The 19,521-nt window shown below is 41.1% G+C and overlaps 1 protein-coding gene and 1 long non-coding RNA gene across 4 annotated transcripts; both read right to left on the bottom strand.

The window, feature by feature from the left end:
• Window positions 1–1,237: 1,237 nt before the first annotated feature.
• On the bottom strand, window positions 1,238–4,353 carry LOC111963469 (probable E3 ubiquitin-protein ligase IRF2BPL). Its single transcript, XM_023986929.2, has one exon. It carries the CDS (start codon window positions 3,912–3,914, stop codon window positions 1,902–1,904), a length of 2,013 nt encoding a protein of 670 aa, XP_023842697.1. The 5' UTR covers window positions 3,915–4,353; the 3' UTR covers window positions 1,238–1,901.
• Window positions 4,354–10,657: 6,304 nt separating this feature from the next.
• Window positions 10,658–19,143, bottom strand: LOC139027681 (uncharacterized). 3 transcript variants are annotated; one of them, XR_011479802.1, is made up of 4 exons: window positions 17,707–18,608; window positions 17,339–17,508; window positions 11,718–11,841; window positions 10,658–11,224 (listed from the first exon to the last, which is right to left on the bottom strand). It is a non-coding gene; the product is annotated as an uncharacterized lncRNA (long non-coding RNA). The 3 variants fall into 3 exon arrangements; XR_011479801.1 differs by lacking the exon at window positions 17,707–18,608 and adding an exon at window positions 19,066–19,143 and having other exon boundaries at window positions 10,658–11,841; XR_011479800.1 differs by having other exon boundaries at window positions 10,658–11,841.
• Between the last annotated feature and the right edge of the window lie 378 nt (window positions 19,144–19,521).

Genomic DNA, 19,521 nt, shown 5'->3' with positions numbered 1-19,521 from the left:
GAGAGACACAATCTAAAACATAGCGCCAGTCAAATACTTATCAACGGGCATCTCAAAGGTCCTCTACTCTACTACCAGTAAGCCTTTAATGTACATCTGCTGTTGAAAAGAATACTGGTTTGTGTCATGTTTCCAGGACATACATAGCAGCCATTGTCCCCGTCTCTTCCTCAAGCTCACATATGGAAGGCTCCAGTTGGTATTTATGGGTTATCTGAGCCATGTGGGACTGGAAACCACACTGCCTGCCTGCTGCAGACAGTGTGTCAGTGTGTACATATGACCATTTGTCTCAGTAACCCAGAGCAGAGCTAGACTATTAGGTTTAACTCACAGCTAAATAACAGGCATGCAACTGTGCTCTCTCTCTATATATATATATATATATTCAAAAAAAAATATTCCACTGGCTAATGGGACAGTGAGGAACCATGTCACATGAACAGCCTGCCCTGCTGCATTGTAAACGAGGAGGTATACTCAGGCTTGTGCAAGCATTTTCACACAGACACACACACCCACCCACCGCATAAACATGGAGAAATCGTGGTACTGTTTGAGCATGCACCAATAGTATAACCATCAGCAAGATGAGGCGTCCTCAGTGAGAAGCATGCCATAAGAGCTGACTGTTATAAGCACAATGAGGAGAGCAACTTGACATTCCAATGCCAACTTGTTGAGGACTCTTTTTGTTGTCTTGCTGAGAAGCACAGCTGTTCAAATTGTGGGCCCATCCAATGCAAGTAAACCATTTACCAATCAGATAGCTGCAACTAAGGCAGCTAAACAGATACAGTAGAAATAAACACTTGTTCACATGTATTTAAAATCYCTCTGGAGTAATGAGCTTGCAGAACTACTACAATTTACAATGTTATCTAACATATGGTAATGTTACTTTAACATATTGAAAGAGGTTATGATGAATAAGCATGGCACCATCTGATCTCTATACATGAGTCCAACGTTAATTTGGCTTTGCAGTAAGGTCTGTGTGTAATAAACACATTTAAATATGAAATAAAGGTRTTTTGAACCAGATCTTAATGTCAAGGTTGTCATCTCCAATTACAGCATATCTTATGTTAGATAACATTGTAAATTGTTATAATGCTATGGTTGAGCTATATATAAATATATGGACACAAAAATAAATAAATAATTTATTATACCTCAGTGAACCAGCTACTGTAACAGTCTAAACTTGTTAAATAAACTGACATTTCACCAAGGGTTAATATCAATGGAATTTATTACAATTTACTCAGCTCCAAGGCACATTACAAGTCTTCTGTTACTACAGAAATGTATAAACAAACATTTTACATTAATGTACAGCATTTTGCTCTACCTTTAAGCATCCGTGCATCATCAAAGCAAACGGGAAGAGAAATGAATAACACGTAGTAAAATATTTTCGATCACAAGAAGAAAAGAGATACTTGCTGTAAAAAAAAAATTAAATAAACAAAAAAAAAGTCCTCAGAATGATTTGTACCCAATATAGGAGTTAGAGCAAATTGTCATTACTGTTATTGGATATTAACTATGCGTAGTTTCATTTTACAGACATATATTCATTGGGCGTTTAAACTGGCCTTTTTATAATGAGAGAAGTGCATGAGTTGGAGGGGAAAAACGGCAGCAGTGATTACAAAGTGAAAGTGCTTTGACTCGTCACTGCCATCCAAATACAACACTAGTACCCGTCAAAACACCCTCCATAAAATTAGGTGACATCACATACTGTACTGTTCCGTTGATTCAAAAAACAGAAATATGAGAAGGAGGGGACGTCTCTGTACATCAACAATTTTTGTACGTTTTGAGTATTCACATGTGTATACTGTATATATTGGACTAAAATGCACGTTTCTATGGGAAGTTATAGGACATATCTATGGGTCCCTCTCCTTTTTTACCTTAACGTCCCCAGCTAATATTGTTGCTATCTCACCTTGCATGAACGCCCAAGGCACATTAGAACCTACCAGGGGGCATTTCTCTCCGCTAGGACAATACACCTCGCCAGTTGCTCCCTGCGCTTTGATGCTCTCTCGAGAACAAGGGAAACAGAATTTATGGTTGGGAACTGACGGACACTGAACGAAATGGGTATCCTCTAAACGTTCGTGGCAAATGGTACAACACAGAGGTCCGTTGTTTGCCATGGGCGAATCTGGAATGTTTTGCGCGTGGACCTGGTCCATGCCAGAATGCGCATTGGACTGGGAGGGACCCCCGGATAGATTGAGATCTCCGTTACGGGAAGCCAAACGCCTCTGCCCCGAAACAGAGGCGGGCGAGACCGGGCTGCTGCTGTTATGCCTGGTGGATGTGGTGGAGTGAACTGAGTTGTTGTCCTTCGGGGAGTGCGCATTGCCCAACGTGTCCGCGACAGACATGAGCGCCGCCATTGGAGACTGTCCATTCTGGGGCGTTGATTCAGGGGGCGTAGCGCGACTTGAGTGAACAGAATGACCAGGGCCGAGCGGTGGGGGTGCCCCGTGTGAGGTACCGAATGATCCGGATGCCATCGTCAGTTTTAACGCCTCGCTCTGGCTGGCCATCCACTGCTGCCTCTGCTGTTCCTGTTCAGATAGTTTTAGCGCGCTCTCTGCAGAGTCAGGTTCTGGGGAGGCTTTACGCTTACGCACGCCAATCCTCGGGGCACTCGCAGATGGCAAGCCACGAGGGATGTTGACCAAAGCAGTGGGCAGCAATGGACAGCTGGCATCAATGTAGGGCTGTGGCAACATTTCAACCCCCAGCCCCTCTTTAAAGAATCGGACCGACTCGGGCAACAAATCACCCAGGAGTCGCCAGTCCCCAGAGCCATGCTTTTTCTCATACTCCAAATATTTAAAACCCGAGGAGAGCCCTCTGCCAAAGTCCTTCATGCAGTCCTGATACATTTGTTTGGCCACCCCCGATGCGCTGGAAAATACATTACCAGATCCACTTGGGTACTCGATAAATATTTTCAATTCATAGTCCATGCCAGGCTTTGACACTGCATCGAAAGCAAACACCCTGCCCACGAGTGAATGATCCTTTTTAAACCTCACATCAAACGGGGAGCTGTTTGAAAGAGTAAGCAACGTGTCCCTTACTATTTTCGGTTTGTTTGTCCAGTCTTCGTTTCTGTTTCTTAAACTTTCACTAAGCTCAGCCAAAGCCTCCGCATTACGCTGTTTCTCTTTCAGATCTCTCTCTTGGTCAGTGCTTGACACAGAACCTGGTCGTTTACCTTGTTCTGACATGGACTGAGAGGACGTGGACAAAGAGGGTCCCACAATGGACGGAGGGGGGCGGCTAGACAGGCTATGCGAGGCTATGGCTGTTGCCGAGGAGGGTCCATTCAACATGGTCTGTGGGAGAAGGTTGGGGGGGACATTCATTTGTCCTGGGACCGCAACTAGACCATGGCTCCGACGGGAGTTCGGGCTCTGTCGGTTCAATTCTGGGGGACCATCGTCCGGTTTTGGGAACCCATTTGGACCGCTCATTCCATTGGGAAGTCTGCTGGCATGGGCGCCAATACTGGAGTAGTCAAAGCGAGGTCTCTCTGCGTTCAGAGAGTAGCGGTCCATCCCCGACTGTTGTTGTTGTTGTTTAGATGGTCCGTCCACATGGTTGATTTGCACCGTCTCCTTGGCTGATATTGCCGCCTGGGTTTTGACTGTGGGCGGCGGCGGTGGACCGGGGGATCTCCCCTCTTGGAAACCATGAGCTCGTTTGAGGTGGCGTGCAGTTTCGATAACAAACTCGATCCGATCTGCACCTTCATAATTCACACAACCCCTGCACACTGCCTCCGTAAAATCCCAAATCATAGCCCACGGCATACGGGGTAAATCGCACAGATAACATGACTGTCTCCGAGATGAAGATACGTGTGCAGAAGACATGTTGAATGTCCCTTTCCCTGGTCCTTTTCCCCCCAGATTATTTGATTGCAATTTTTCTTTTCAGTCCGTGAATTTGCCCCCCAAAAGGAACCCTCTTCCTTCCCTACTCCTCTTCTGATGCCAGTGACGAGCAGTGATCGGTTGTAGGACTGAAATGTGCTTTACGCGCGTCTCACATCCTGACTTGGTTTGTGATTTGAAATTTTGATTGTGCCTCCACGTCTCCTCTCCACAGTTTGGAATGCCACCTGGCTAGAGCAGTGACGTAAGCACCACGTTCCGCAGTTCATAAAAAAAAGAAAAAAAAGACATGCTACTTGTTGCTTTCCTAACACGCAAAGCTCAAACCACTCCCTCCTAATCTTTTGAATGGACTGGGAGCTAACAACACGAACGCACAATGCTGACCAAATTACATAAAGCAGAATATGGGTTTCTACAACTCTGGCATTTGAATGTATTTTACTACTGAGAAATTGTGTGTCAATATTATATGTCATTAAAATACCATTAATTATTATTAGATACAAATGTATTATGTTTCAAATAGATTACTTTTGCTTATGTCAGCAAAACGAAGCCTTCAATAGCATAAAGCTATTTAAGATTACGAAACAATTCAATTTGTTATGCGTTGTTTGTTTTTCACAATGCAGGAGCATCAAAAAGCATTATCTTAATCAAACCACTCTAACGAGCAAAAAAACTAGTTAAAAGGAAAACGCCTGGCTATAGCCTATCATTATGTAATGGAGCGAAAGCCTTTAATATACCTTTATTTTTTAAATTTCTGATTAAAATATGTTGATAATCTGATTTAATTTGGCAACATTCATTGCAATAGGCATGTGTGATTACAATAACCGTTTAATATATTCTCCAAAAGAAAATATAAGCAGTGTGATGGCTAAAATAAATAGGGAGTCGATACCTCGATACCTAAAAAATAACACTGGGCTAGTTGAACTAGAGATATTTTCCCTACATTTCGATTGTTTACCTACTGCACAGACAAGAGTAGCCTGCTCTGCGCACCCTCCACCCCTTCCTTCCCCTTTTCCCCCAGTCTCCCTTCCTGATTAACAACACCCAGTAGGCAGGCAGAGAATAATTTTCCCCTGTTAAACAACTGGGAGAGAAGGAGAGCGAAGAAATAAAAACAAGGTATGGCAGCAGAGGGAGGGAGGAAAGTAGTTTATTGCAGTCTCCACATAACGCTGGCCTGGCACTGTATCGTGGTGGTGTGGTCCCTCCATCCAGCCAAGCGACCAAGTATGGCCTTGGCCAAGAAAGAGTCTGCACCATGCCGCCGCTTTTCCAAAACAATGTTGCTTTCACTGCACCAAAAATGTGCCATGCTGTTAGGCTAAATGGGTACTGGTTGCACATGCGTGTATTTGTGAATACTGTGTTTTGATACATTACAGACTCGCTTTAAATTACAAGCACTGATGTCTCTGAGGTGACAGTATATGAAGTATGTATAATGCAGAGTCTGACCACATGAAATAAATGCACCTAAACAAATAACATGATTTAGTTTCATAGCCCAGCCCATCAGTGGCAGGGGAAGCTAGAAACGCCACAAAAAGAGAAGAGAAGATGGAGTCCGGTTTTTATTCAGAGTCTGTGCAATACACAGCAGGCTGAATGACTACCAGCAGCAGGCAGCAGTCGAGGTTGTTATGTGGGCTGTATGTGGACAATTCTCTCACTATTTGTGCACCAGGGATTGTGACAGACAGCCAAATGAAAGAGCAGCCATCATCAGTCAACAGAATAAGGCAGAAAAAGGTGTGGGCATGGGAAGAAAAAAGGGTTTGTGCCATTTATTCCAACACTGGGCCTGCGTGCCAGGCGAGGCTCAATACAATTCCAACACCAATAGTTTTGCTTGATTCAAGTGTGGAGCGCAATCTCACAGTAAAAAAAGGTCTGAATGATCCTAAAAGCAGATGGCAAAACAGTGCCTTCTCTCTTAGGTTTACACATATGGATACAATTCAAACATAAGCTTATTACAAAACTATGCCACATCAACTAGCCTAACTACCCAATAACATACATCCATCCATGTAAGTGGAAGGTCGGTACTATAAATATCACAGGCAGAACTCAACATCGCAACAATTAAAACGATTTACATATTCTGCCTCAGACCTCAGAAGACTTTAAAAACAACCAAATACATAGCTTTACACAAAACAAAGCAGAGCAGGGGAGGTTAATAGTTCCCGCCTGCCTCCATCCTGAAAGGATCCTGTGATATCCCCACGGCCCCTCATGCATACACAGAGCCGCTCATATACCAACTGTGCTGATGTCTCTCTCCCTATCTCTATCTTGCTCTATGTGGAACATTTAGCAAGTGCAGGGGTTAATTTTTTTAGCTTCAGCTAAGTGCCTGGCACGTTGCCAGACAGATGAATTCTGGGAAAGGCTTGCCAATGACAAACTGCCAACATTAAGCAGGCCTGACAGCTCCTCTCCTCCAAACTGGGCAGCAGTTCAAAGTGCTCTTTTATTTGAGAAGCTGGCACACTGCCAGCAGCATGCAGATTTACGTTAGGGCAATTCCATGCTAACGGAATTACACCGAGACTTAGTTTTCACTTTAAAACAAACCATACAGCTCTATGCACAATGCCTACTTTGAACAATTTACACAGTAAAATAAAATGAATAATTTACTGGAAAAACAGTGTAGATGCAAAGTTTGGTTACAGAATTATGGTAAAATCTCCCTCAGTTTTATTCTGTTATCAAACTTTGTATCTGCACAATTCTTCCTGTAAAGGTGTTTTTGTAAAATTTTCAGTGGAAATTGTTAAAAGTAGTCCTATGGTTTGTAAAACTTTGAAATAAATGTTTGGTATATGTTTTAAAGTGAAAAACCTGAGTCTCAGTGTAATTACATTGTTGTGGAATTGCCCTTCACCTACTCTCTCCTCTCACTCTCTGATGAAGCTGACAAATGCTGCTGCCGTTGCCATGGGGATCCTTCTGAGCTAGGAGAAAGAGCAAAGCGGTCCTGTGAATTCAAGTCCACAAGTACAGTGAAATACCCTTCTCGCAAGCTCTAAACCCAACAATGTAGTAATCAATAACAATGTAATACTAAGAACACCATAAGGTAGAGAGAACAAAAACACGAGAACTAAAAATAAGAGCACAAAAAGTAAGCAAGCATACTACAGTGTATATACATGTTCAGTCATTTCCAGTACCATATTTACAATGTACAGGAATACTGGATCAATAGAGATAGATTTGTATTGGTGTAAGGTGACTAGGCATCAGGATATATGATAAACAGAGTAGCAGCAGCAGCATGTATGATGATTGTAGCTGAGTGGGTGTGCGTAGAGTCAGTATAAATGTACAGTTGAAGTCGGAAGTTTACATACACCTTAGCCAAATACATTTAAACTCCGTTTTTCACAATTCCTGACATTTAATCCCAGTAAAAAAAACTGTCTTAGGTCAGTTAGGATTACCACTTTATTTTAAGAATTTAAAAAAAGAATGTGAAATAGTTGAGAGAATGATATATTTCAGCTTTTATTTCTTTCATCACATTTCCAGTGGGCCAGAAGTTTACATACACTCAATTAGTATTTGGTAGCATTGCCTTTAAATTGTTTAACTTGGGTCAAACGTTTCGGGTAGCCCTCCACAAGCTTCCCATAATAAGTAGGGTGAATTMTGGACCATTCCTCCTGACAGAGCTGGTGTAACTGAGTCAGGTTTGTAGGCCTCTATGCTCGCACACACTTTTGGATGATTGGATGCTAAGCTAGCTAAAGACGTGGTTGATTTCATTATCACACCTTTTCCCCACATTTTAAATCTATAAATTGTTAAGGGCATTGAGCCTTATGAACTGAAAATGGCCGAAATTGTTCCAATTTGTAAAGCTAAAGATCCAGCAAACTTTACACATTACAGACCAATTTCAATGTTTCCAGCTAGCTCAAACATGTTAGATAAGCTTGCATACAACAGATTCATCAAATAGCTTAACAAGGAAAGGTTGTTATACAAACATCAGTATGGCTTCAGAAAATCTCACTGCCTAACTGGCAGTTACTTACTTAATTGACAAAATACATAAGGCAAATAACCGCAAACAGCATACATTAGGTATTTTTTTGGATCTCTCAAAAGCAGTTGATACTGTTGATCCTCATATTTTATTACAAAAACTTGAAACTATGGGCGTGACTGCTTTGGTCTCCAGCTTGCCTCAGGGATCAATTCTTGGACCACTATTATTTATGATTTATATAAATGATTTGCCCAATGCATGCTCTCCCAGATATGATGATAAAAAAGTGTGCTTTACTCACAAAAAAAATGTAAGTACCTTATTGATGTTGTTAATGATGAACTATGTAATATATCAAAAGTGGTTTAAAATGAACAAATTGTCACTGAATAAAAATATAAAAAATGTTTGGTCCAAAGAAAATAAAATACAGATTATATAGTGGTCCATATTGATAATATACCTATTGATCAGGGCTGTACAACACGCTTTCTTGGTGTTCTGATTGATGATGAATTGTCATGGAAACCACACAAAGACAATAACCTTTAAGATTGCCAAGAATACGGGGATACTTGGCAAAATGAGATATCTCCTAAACAGACGCACTGCTCTCAGTCTCTACTACACAATGATCTTCCCATTCATCCGTTACTGTAACATTATATGGGCCAGCACACACACCAAACTACTATCAATCTGTCACCTGCAGAGACACTCTGCAAGAATAATATCATCTGCTGGTTTTAGAGACCATTCAGCAACACTTTTCAATGCGGACGCCTGAGTATTTATCAAATTAGTTATTTTCAAGTTCCTTGTTTACTGCACTTTAAATCACTTATTACCCTCTTTCTTCAAAAACTATTTTACAGCCACATATGAATTCCCTAACTACACAACAAGAAGCAGACAACTGCTACATCACCCATATTCAAGAACAACTCATTCTCAATATACTATATGCCAAGCTATCACCGTCGTTGTTTAAAACAAAACAAATAAGAGGCACCTACTGAAGCAACACAAACATAGACACATGCATACAAACACACGGTAACATACACACATGTACAGATGGATTTTGTGTTGTAGATATGTGGTGGTAGAGTACAGTCGTGGCCAAAAGTTTTGAGAATGACAAATATTAATTTTCACAAAGTCTGCTGCCTCAGTTTGTATGATGGCAATTTGCATATACTCCAGGATGTTATGAAGAGTGATCAGATGAATTGCAATTAATTGCAAAGTCCCTCTTTGCCATGCAAATGAACTGAATCCCAAAAAAGCATTTCCACTGCATTTCAGCCCTGCCACATAAGGACTAGCTGACATGTCAGTGATTCTCTCGTTAACACAGGTGTGAGTGTTGATGAGGACAAGGCTGGAGATCACTCTGTCATGCTGATTGAGTTCGAATAACAGACTGGAAGCTTCAAAAGGAGGGCGGTGCTCATTGTTCTTCCTCTGACAAACATGGTTACCTGCAAGGAAACACGTGCCGTCATCATTGCTTTGCACAAAAAGGGCTTCACAGGCAAGGATATTTGCTGCCAGTAAGATTGCACCTAAATCAACCATTTATCAGATCATCAAGAACTTCAAGGAGAGCGGTTCAAGTGATGTAAAGAAGGCTTCAGGGCACCCAAGAAAGTCCAGCAAGTGCCAGGACCGTCTCCTAAAGTTGATTCAGCTGCAGGATCGGGGCACCACCAGTACAGAGCTTGCTCAGGAATGGCAGCAGGCAGGTGTGAGTGCATCTGCACGCACAGTGAGGCGAAGACTTTTGGAGGATGGCCTGATGTCAAGAAGGGCAGAAAAGAAGCCACTTCTCTCCAGGAAAAACATCAGGTACAGACTGATATTCTGCAAAAGGTACAGGGATTGGACTGCTGAGGACTGGGGTAAAGAAATTCTCTGATGAATCCCCTTTCCGATTGTTTGCGACATCCGGAAAAAAGCTTGTCCGGAGAAGACAAGGTGAGTGCTACCATCAGTCCTGTGTCATGCCAACAGTAAAGCATCCCGAGACCATTCATGTGTGGGGATGCTTCTCAGCCAAGGGAGTGGGCTCACTCAATTTTGCCTAAGAGCACAGCCATGAATAAAGAATGGTACCAACACATCCTCCGAGAGCAACTTCTCCCAACCATCCAGGAACAGTTTGGTGATGAACGCCTTTTCCAGCATGATGGAGCACCTTGCCATAAGGCAAAAGTGATAACTAAGTGGCTCGGGGAACAAAACATCGATATTTTGGGTCCATGTCCAGGAAACTCCCCAGACCTTAATCCCATTGAGAACTTGTGGTCAATCCTCAAGAGGCAGGTGGACAAACAAAACCCCACAAATTCTGACAAATGCCAAGCATTGATTATGCAAGAATGGGCTGCCATCAGTCAGGATGTGGCCCAGAAGTTAATTGACAGCATGCCAGGGTGGATTGCAGAGGTCTTGAAAAAGAAGGGTCAACACTGCAAATATTGACTCTTTGCATCAACTTCATGTCAATAAAAGCCTTTGACACGTACGAAATGCTTGTACTTATACTTCAGTATTCCATAGTAACATCTGACAAAAATATCTAAAGACACTGAAGCAGCAAACTTTGAAAATTAATATGTGTCATTCTCAACTTTTGGCCACGACTGTAGTCCCATGGGCACACACACACTTGTTAAATCTGTTATGAATGTATTGTAATGTTAAAAAACACTTTTATAACTGCCTTAATTTTGCTGGACCCCAGGAAGAGTATTGGATTTGTCCCAAACATAACACATTGTATTCAGGACAAAAAATGTATTGCTATGCCGCATTTTTTGCAGTGTTACTTTAGTGCATTGTTGATAACAGGATGCATGTTTCGGAATATTTGTATTCTGTACAGGCTTCCTTCATTTCATTCTGTCAATTAGGTTAGTATTGTGGAGTAACTACAATGTTGTTGATCCATCCTCAGTTTTCTCCTATCACAGACATTTAACTCTGTAACTGTTTTATAGTCACCATTGGCCTCATGGTGAAATCTCTGAGCGGTGTCCTTCCTTTAACTGAGTTAGGAAGGACGGCTGTATCTTTGTAGTGACTGGGTGTATTGATACAACAAACGTGTAATTAATAACTTCAACATGCACAAAGGGATATACAATGTCTGAGTTCTTCATCTACCAATAGGTGGCGTACTTTGCGAGGCATTTGAAAACCTACCTGGTCTTTGTGGTTGAATCTGTGTTTGAAATTCACTGCTGAACTGAGGGACCTTACAGATAATTGCATGTGTGGGGTACAGAGATGAGGGGGTCATTAAAAAATCATGTTAAAACACTATAATTGCACACAGAGTCCATGAAACTTTTAGGCTTGCCAGAACAAAGGGCTTCAATACTTATTGACTCAAGACATTTCAGCTTTTCATTTTTAATAAATTTTWWAAAAAAWTCYAAAAACATCATTCCACTTTGACATTATGGGGTATTGTGTGTAGGACAGTGACAATACATATCTATTTGATTAATTAAAAATTCAAGGGATGTGAAAACTTTCTGAAGGCACATTACAATGTAAAAAATAAGTCAAATATTTATTGGCTAAACATTATGAAGAATAAGTATCATACAACTCTTTTTAAAGTGCACAATGCCTCAGGTATGGTACCAATGCATGTTTTTGTTTGGGAGGAGGAAATAGTCACATAGCCAATTATGTTTTCAAATCGTGAAAACATGACAAACAATATTTTTTCCCCCTCTTACCTGGACTGCACTGTTTGCAGGTAGCAATCGGTGGGTGTTGCTATGGCAACCCTAAGAAAACTGCTGCTGCACACCTCTGGCTGCCAAGCTGCTGCTGTTGTTAGAGAGGGCCTCCAGAAGTTTCCTGCAGAGACAGAGAGAGAAAGCAGCAATCAGCCACCTGCCTCAGCTCAGATCAGCACTTTATATCTCCCTTTCTCTCAGTATTCCACACATGGAAACAGTCATTCAGATCACACAATGAGCTGATTGCTTCACAGAGCCTCCTGGGTTTCTTATTACATTTTCATCACAATCTCTTCTGTAGAGATTTTGCTATGCTACATTGTGTGTTCATGTTCTAGCTTGAAGATGTGTCACACAGCAAATGTATCAATATTTATTGTTGGATCCAAATGGCTTTTCTCTCTAAGCTAGCTAGTCAGATGGATGATACTGGTTGTATTTAGTCATTGTCATCAATGTATTGGAATGTTTAGTATCAACTACTCTTCCTGGGGTCCAAACATAATTACATCAGAACAAAACAGCCTACATCAAATATAATACAAGACAGTACTCCAATTACACATTTACAATATCAAATGTACAATACAACAATAGTTGAGTGAGTTAGAGTGTGCATGTTGGTGTTGGTGTTAATTTGCCATAGTATCTTTTCATCAGCTCAGTGAAAACAGTTAAATAAACAGATGGATGGTGCACTCCAACAACAGACAGTCAATCTGTCAGTCTGCAGGATGTCCAGCATAAACATTTCCTCTGGTCAAAGGTCAAATGGGTCATAGGAGAACGGTCTCTTCCCACTAAAACAATGACTACCATATATACTACTGGTATGTTGAATCAACGTTGGACAAGTAGGAAGAAAACCAATTGAATGGTATTGTATTGTATTCTTAACACGCTCCTGCATCCCAGTTTTTACAGCCATGTGTCGTCTTTTCCAAGTCCAACGTCTGCTGATATTTCCAAACAAATTCCCAAACCACTTTTACAGCTGCTTAGCCCAATGACGTCAGACAGATACATTGTTTACAGCTGGAAAATATCACATGTATTGTTGCTGTGGAAACAAACTGTATTCACCAACACAATAAATATAATGACTCTGAGTAGAGTCAAGTGCCTATTACAATGTCATTATGGCGGGATGTTGTGTGACTAGGGTTGCAAAATTACGGGAACTCTCAATAAATTACCTGGTTGGAGGATCCAGGTTGCCTGCTTATGCCCTCCTAATTCCGTGAATTCTCCAACTGAGATTTTGGGAAAACCAGGGAATTTATTGAAAGTTCACAGTACTTTCAACCCTATGTGAGCAAATACACAAATAAACAAAGCAATATACTTGCTAAACATCTGGAAGAATTCTGCCTACTCATTTCAAACAAAGCAACATTGAGCATAGGTCTATATATGGCTTCCACACAGTGGAATTCCTTTTCTTTTAGTTCCGTACCTGGTCATCTTGTTCAAAAGACACTTCCTCATAATACAGGAGTCAGACATGACTCTAAATCCTATCTCTCAGGGGCTGTAATGGAAGCTCGGAATCCAATCAATGATAAGGGTTCAAACCGAATGGTGGATTTGGCTGATGGTAACTAACTAAACTACATTTATTAATGGGTCACTGGGAAGAAAGTAGATGTTACCAAATACATTAACACATTTCCTTTGCTTATCATAAAGGTGTTCCACTGGTTTAATTATGAGTCTACAAAAGCTATCCAAAATTCAGACACCGGTGAATTCACCGTTAGGCTGCTGTGTTCTTATTCAGACAAGAAAAGCAATTACCTGGACTGCGTCCCAATTGGCAGCCTATTCACTACATAGAGCTGTGGTGAAAAGTAGTGCACTATGGGCCCTCGTCAAAAGTAGTGCATTATATAGGGGATGGGGTGCCGTTTGGGAGGCAATTACCTCATTTGATCTGGCGCTGTAACAGGCTTAGAGGAAAGACCCCTCAGAGGAGACGATTAGGCCGTGTAATTCATCTGAATTAGGTCCAGGCTGACAGATGAATGCTCCAACTGTGCGTGTGTGTGCATGTTGTTATGGCTGGGACTGATTCTGTATGTGTCATGACTGATGATGAACTACTTGATGACATCACATTTTAAAAATAGGAGACTACCGCCCGACTGTTTCTTGAGGACACTTGGAGATGTAATGCAGTGTGTTCCAGTCAGATTGCTTAATGTTAAATCAATAATGAGAATAAGACTATGGCAACTACAACGCGAGACAGGTAATATGAGGCATTCATGAGCCAGAATTCAGCTACATCTAGCTAGTCCCTCTACATTTATGAACAGAAATCAGATACCATGGGTCTCTGGGTACCAAATCAGATTCCATGGTCATCATGATTGACGAAGGAACTGTCCTCACTTGTGTTTGTCGATTTCTATAGTGAGATTGATCAAATATTGAAAATGAATAGATTCTAAAAACAACGCTTCACACATAACCCTGGTCTTCTCAATCTGCAATTATCTTCTAGTGTCATTATGCCAAAAGGGTTTACATAATGTAAAAAAGTATGTTCTGTTTTGTACAGACAATGTGAGTGACAGCAACCAAGTGACCTGAATCATATAATTAAGTGGCCTGAATCATTCAGGGCATGGGTTGTTTCACATATGGTTTGATGATGTGTTGAGAAACAAAGGCATGGACTAAAAATAGCCAATCCCCAAAGTGAGCGCAGTCTGGCAGCTGTAGAGTTAAAACTAAAAAGAGAGAACGAGAGGTGCAAGGAGGAATAGAAATAGCATGGTTGCCATGACAACTGGCTTAGAGGTACTACCAGATACAAAATGGTGCCCCTTCAGACATCTTATGGCATAACGTACTCCTTCTCCTTTAAACATGCACTAATCATTACAATAACCAGAGAGTCACACCACATATGTACAGTACATCACTGTTGTACCCAGCCATTCACAGTTCATAAACATTTAAGTCCATCTTGAACAAACTAAATCGACAGTAATTGCAACCAAGTAATGATCAATTGTGATCTTCAAGAAAAGGACTATATGAACATATATTGTGACCTGACCAAGTCAATTAAAAAATATATGGACACATTGGACAGACAGTTATTCGATACAAATGTCAAATGCCTGTAACTGATTCAGTGCATTCCCTTATCAACACTGTTGTGTCCCTCTGGCTGCATTGCTGGCTGTATTGCTTAGGGAGGCTGATCTAGTAACACTGGTCAGTTGGCCAAACAAAGCAAGGGTATCGAGTCAATCTTACAAGACTAATGCATTTCCCAATTCTCCCAACACCCCCCCCCCCCCACACACACTCAGTGATCCATACACAGACACACAAACTGATGCTTTCTGTGCCATAATTAACTCCATTCTCACCCACACATCCATCACCATGGTCACTAAGCAGCACAGCTCCACTCCTGAGAAAGCAATTCCACATTGGTGTGTGTGTGCATGTTTGTGTGAGAGAGATTGGCGAGCAGCACCATTCTAGAGGGAGGCCGATTAGATTCAAGGGGAAGATTGTCCAAGGCTCTCACACAGGTGTAACAGAGAACCAGGCACTGACATTTCCTACCAAACATGTAGCCTGCTGCCTGCACACAAATTACAGTTCAACCGAGGACAAAGGAGGAGGAGGACAAGCCAGTAATAGCCTAGGCCTGTGGTTGAATGACAATGGATAGAATAGTAATACTTATACAGCCTTTCTGTTGTTGTCAGACATCAACAATAACTAATTTCTTCAAACCTGGGGCTTTTCAAATAGGTTTCTTATTAAGGATCACCTCCACATCAGTAAAAACATTATTTTCTACCTTTAAAAAAAGCCAACCATTATTTCACAAAGTATTTCAAGAGGGTGGGGTTATCAATAAACTAAACTCCATTGTATTTCTATTGAACACTGAAGGGCATTGTCTGTCTATTTGCACAGCTGTGCACCAGCCAGTGACATTTGTTTTCACCTGAATGGTTTCATGCTTAAAGGCCCAGTACAGTAAACAAAATAGATGTTCCTGTGCTTTATATATATTTCCAAACTATTAGGTTGGATTAATAATGGGAAAAATTATGATAATGCCCATTTAGTGTAAGAGCTGTTTTAAAGATCGCCTGAAATTTCAGCCTGTTTTGGTGGGATGGAGTTTTGGACTGCCTGGTGACATCACCAGGCAGCAAATGAGTTAGACCATTAAAAGCTAATTTTCCATTTTTCCCCATCTCCCACTCAGACCACTCCCAGACAGTCCTAGCAAAATTCTTGCTTGAGAAATTGCTATTTGCTAAGAAGCTATTTTTGTTTATTTTTGACCATTTTAATTGAAACAATCACAGTAAGGTACTTATTATTACCCAGAAATTATTTGATATTGAGATAAAAACAGCTGCATTTGGACCTTTAATTGAGTTTTACACCAGAAGAGAGGAGCATACCTAATTTTCCCATGTAACTGGATGGATATTAGCAGCCAGCACAATATAATAGCGGTACAGAGTTGATATATTCATGCCGTGCGGTGTGTGTTTTCCTACTTTACAGTAAATGTGGGCTTTAAAATAGTCAGTGGTGCTTTGTATGGATCTAATTATGATCTCCAATGTTCAGGAGGAGGCTGCATTCCGAAGCTTGTGGCTAGGGAGACGAGAGGGAGACCGAMCGAGGCCCGGCAGCCATTGTAACAATTCCGAGTAGTCTTGGTGCCCGGCCAACAGAGCCAAACACAGGGACATTATGTATGTTTATGACAAAACCAAGACGGAGAATTGAATGGCCGCCAAAACATGAGCTATATGTATTGCACGTGTTTATCGTTGTATCTCACAACATGTTAATAAACCAGCCGTAGGCCTACTTGTAATGAATCCAATTATATATATATTGTCAGACAATAATTCCAAACATGCATTTGACTTAGTTTAGCATGCAACGCAGTCTGGCTCATTGTACAACGCAGGCTTTCAATTTGGTGGGTAACATTTGAAGATATTTTCTGTAATGCAGATGCTGACAGGTGTGTGTTGACCTGACTGCAATAATGTGGTGAATATGGCCCAGTTGAAATCTGTCGTGTTTGCATCAACATAAAGCGACTAATGATAATGAGAGGTTGCCAAACAGAGGAGTACAGAAGGCAAATGGTTATTAGTTTAAAGAACTGAGGTTGAAAGTAACATGCTTGTCTTGTATTCCATCTCATCAAGAGAGTGAAAAATGGAAATAGCAATCACCAAAATAAACAAGGACAGGAAAAAACTGTGACATTGCAGCCTATTAAACAGTGTTTTCAGATTTTTTTGGTGAATAAACACTTCCTTTTTAGAATCTCCAGCCTTCTGCAAAATCCTGTGCTTCCTACAGAACCAGTAGGTTGGAGTGACACTACTGCCCCCGAGTGGTGAAAATGACTCTTACATCTGTTGGAAATCCATGGCTACATCCGAAATGGCATCATATTCCCTATAGGGCCAATATAGTGCACTCCTTTTGACCAAGGCCCATAGGGCTCTGCACAAAAATAGTGCACTATATGGGGAACAGGGTGCTATTTCAAACCCAGACCATGACAACTTATCAGATGCAAAGACACTTTGATGACTAACCTTGCGCTGTGTGAGGTGTATTCTGTGTCCTGGAGCTGTGCAGCTGTGTAGTGTTCTGGGTGTTCCGGAGTTTAGTGGTGTTCCAGAGTGTGGGCTTTGGGTTGAACCTGCGAGGAGCTGGGGTCTCATACTCCCTCCTTCCCTCCACTGGCTGGAAGGTTCTGGAGAAGCTAAAGTAGGGGAGACAGAKAAATATACATTTTTCCACAACTAACTTATAAAAGTAGTTTCCACAAAAATTGACAATAAAGTATCTTATCGTAACTAACCAATGAGGATAAACTTTTTTTTAAATAATGACATATGTCAAGGCTATTCTCTTAATTTGTTTAAATAAAGCAAGTGACTAAGGTAACTGGGTAGCCTACCTGTTGCTGGAACCACAGTGGGAGAGTGTGCAGCATCAAGGTGGGTAATATGAACGTGACCGGGTAATACTTGCCTTGCAAGTTGTTAGATAGCTAGATAAACAAACAATGCAGTCGTTCTCTGCAACTTGCTGGTACTAAGACCGCATTCAACGAGCTGTATAAGGCCATAATCAAACAAGAAAATGCTCATCCAGAAGCGGCGCTCCTAGTGGCCGGGGACTTTAATGCAGGCACATTTACATCCGTTTTACCTAATTTCTACCAGCATGTCACATGTGCAACCAAAAGGGAAAAAATCCCCAGACCACCTTTACTCCACACACAGAGCTCTCCCTCGCTAATCTGACAATAATTCTACCATGATTCCTGTTTACAAGCAAAAACTAAAGCAGGAGGTACCAGTGACTCACTCAAAACGGAAGTGGGCAGATGATACGCTACAGGACTGTTTTGCTAGCACAGACTGGAATTTATTCCGGGATTCATCCAATGGCACTGAGGAGTACACCACCATCAGCTACAGAGAGCGTTTTCACACAGTCATCCAGAACAGCTGGTGCTCCATTTAGCTAGCCTGGTAGGCTCGCGTCTGGGTTCCCCTTTTAGTCGGTAATGGTTGTATTCGGCACGTGACAAATACAATTTGATTTTATCTTAACATGTTTTACTTCCCGCAACATAATTGTTTGTTGACGTTAGGTTGCTAGCTAGTAGGCACCTCTAAAAGGTTGAAAGAACAGCACAGCAAACCAAGTAAGAAGTTGCTAGACCTGTGCTATTTTAAACAATCGTTGGGAAAAGAATACAACCTGATGTCAGAATCGAGAAATAACATAGCTTCTACTGTTAGCTACTATGAGACAATATGAAAACACAGCAGCTGTTGCTTACAACAGTAACTTCCGGTCAAGGACATGATCTCGTTCGTGAAATATCTCTATCTGCTGTGCATGATAGGGACTCCACGGATCAGAACATTAACCAAAAAAAACCAAATAGCATTAAACAAAATAATAATTAAACAACCACGGGTGAGAAAGTTAATCCAAAAACACAATATAAGCAGTAACCAACAAAATAATGATAATTAAACAAGTGCGGTTTATATTTATATTGGAATAAAGGGGGGGGGCTAGCGATAAACACTAGAATGGTACTGAGACATACCTCGTGTCACACCGGAGTTTTTATTCAGTAACACTATATCCACAATTAGAAATTTCAGTTGTTTTCGACAAATTATTTTTCGATTTTGAATGTCATACATATCCACACGAACGTATAAAATATGTAACATTATTCTAGATTTTTTTTAAAAACAATGTCTAATGATTATAGAATATTCTGTAACGTTACCTTTCAAGCCTCATCCACTGCAGTCCCCTTTTCACAACATGTCCTTCGGGAACATGGGTGGCTGAATGACAAAGTTGCTGTGTTGAAGAAAAGGTGATTGTTCATGCATTTTGTGCACACAGTTTGATATCTAAATGTATGTAGTGTTTTCAAAGGCTTAACTGGATCTGCTGGGCTATATAGTTAGCCTGTGAACCTTACCAGATCAGCTTGGGAGCTTTTAGCTGCATACTGAGCTTGCTTGCTAACACTACAAAAAGCCTTCAACTATGCAGCTGCTATGAATGTATGGGCAGGTGTCATATATAGCTAGCTAGCTATCTTGGTAATTCAGTACTCCCTATGCTAAGATAGTTATAGTGAACGTACATCATACATAACATGGATAGGGCTGTCATTCAACCAGTTACATCATGTGTGTAACTTCAATCCAACAGAAATCTCGAATTTGACCAC

Source organism: Salvelinus sp. IW2-2015, linkage group LG4q.2 (assembly GCF_002910315.2).
Source record: "Salvelinus sp. IW2-2015 linkage group LG4q.2, ASM291031v2, whole genome shotgun sequence".
Classification (NCBI taxonomy): Eukaryota; Metazoa; Chordata; class Actinopteri; order Salmoniformes; family Salmonidae; genus Salvelinus; species Salvelinus sp. IW2-2015.
This window is presented reverse-complemented; position numbering and strand designations above follow the sequence as displayed.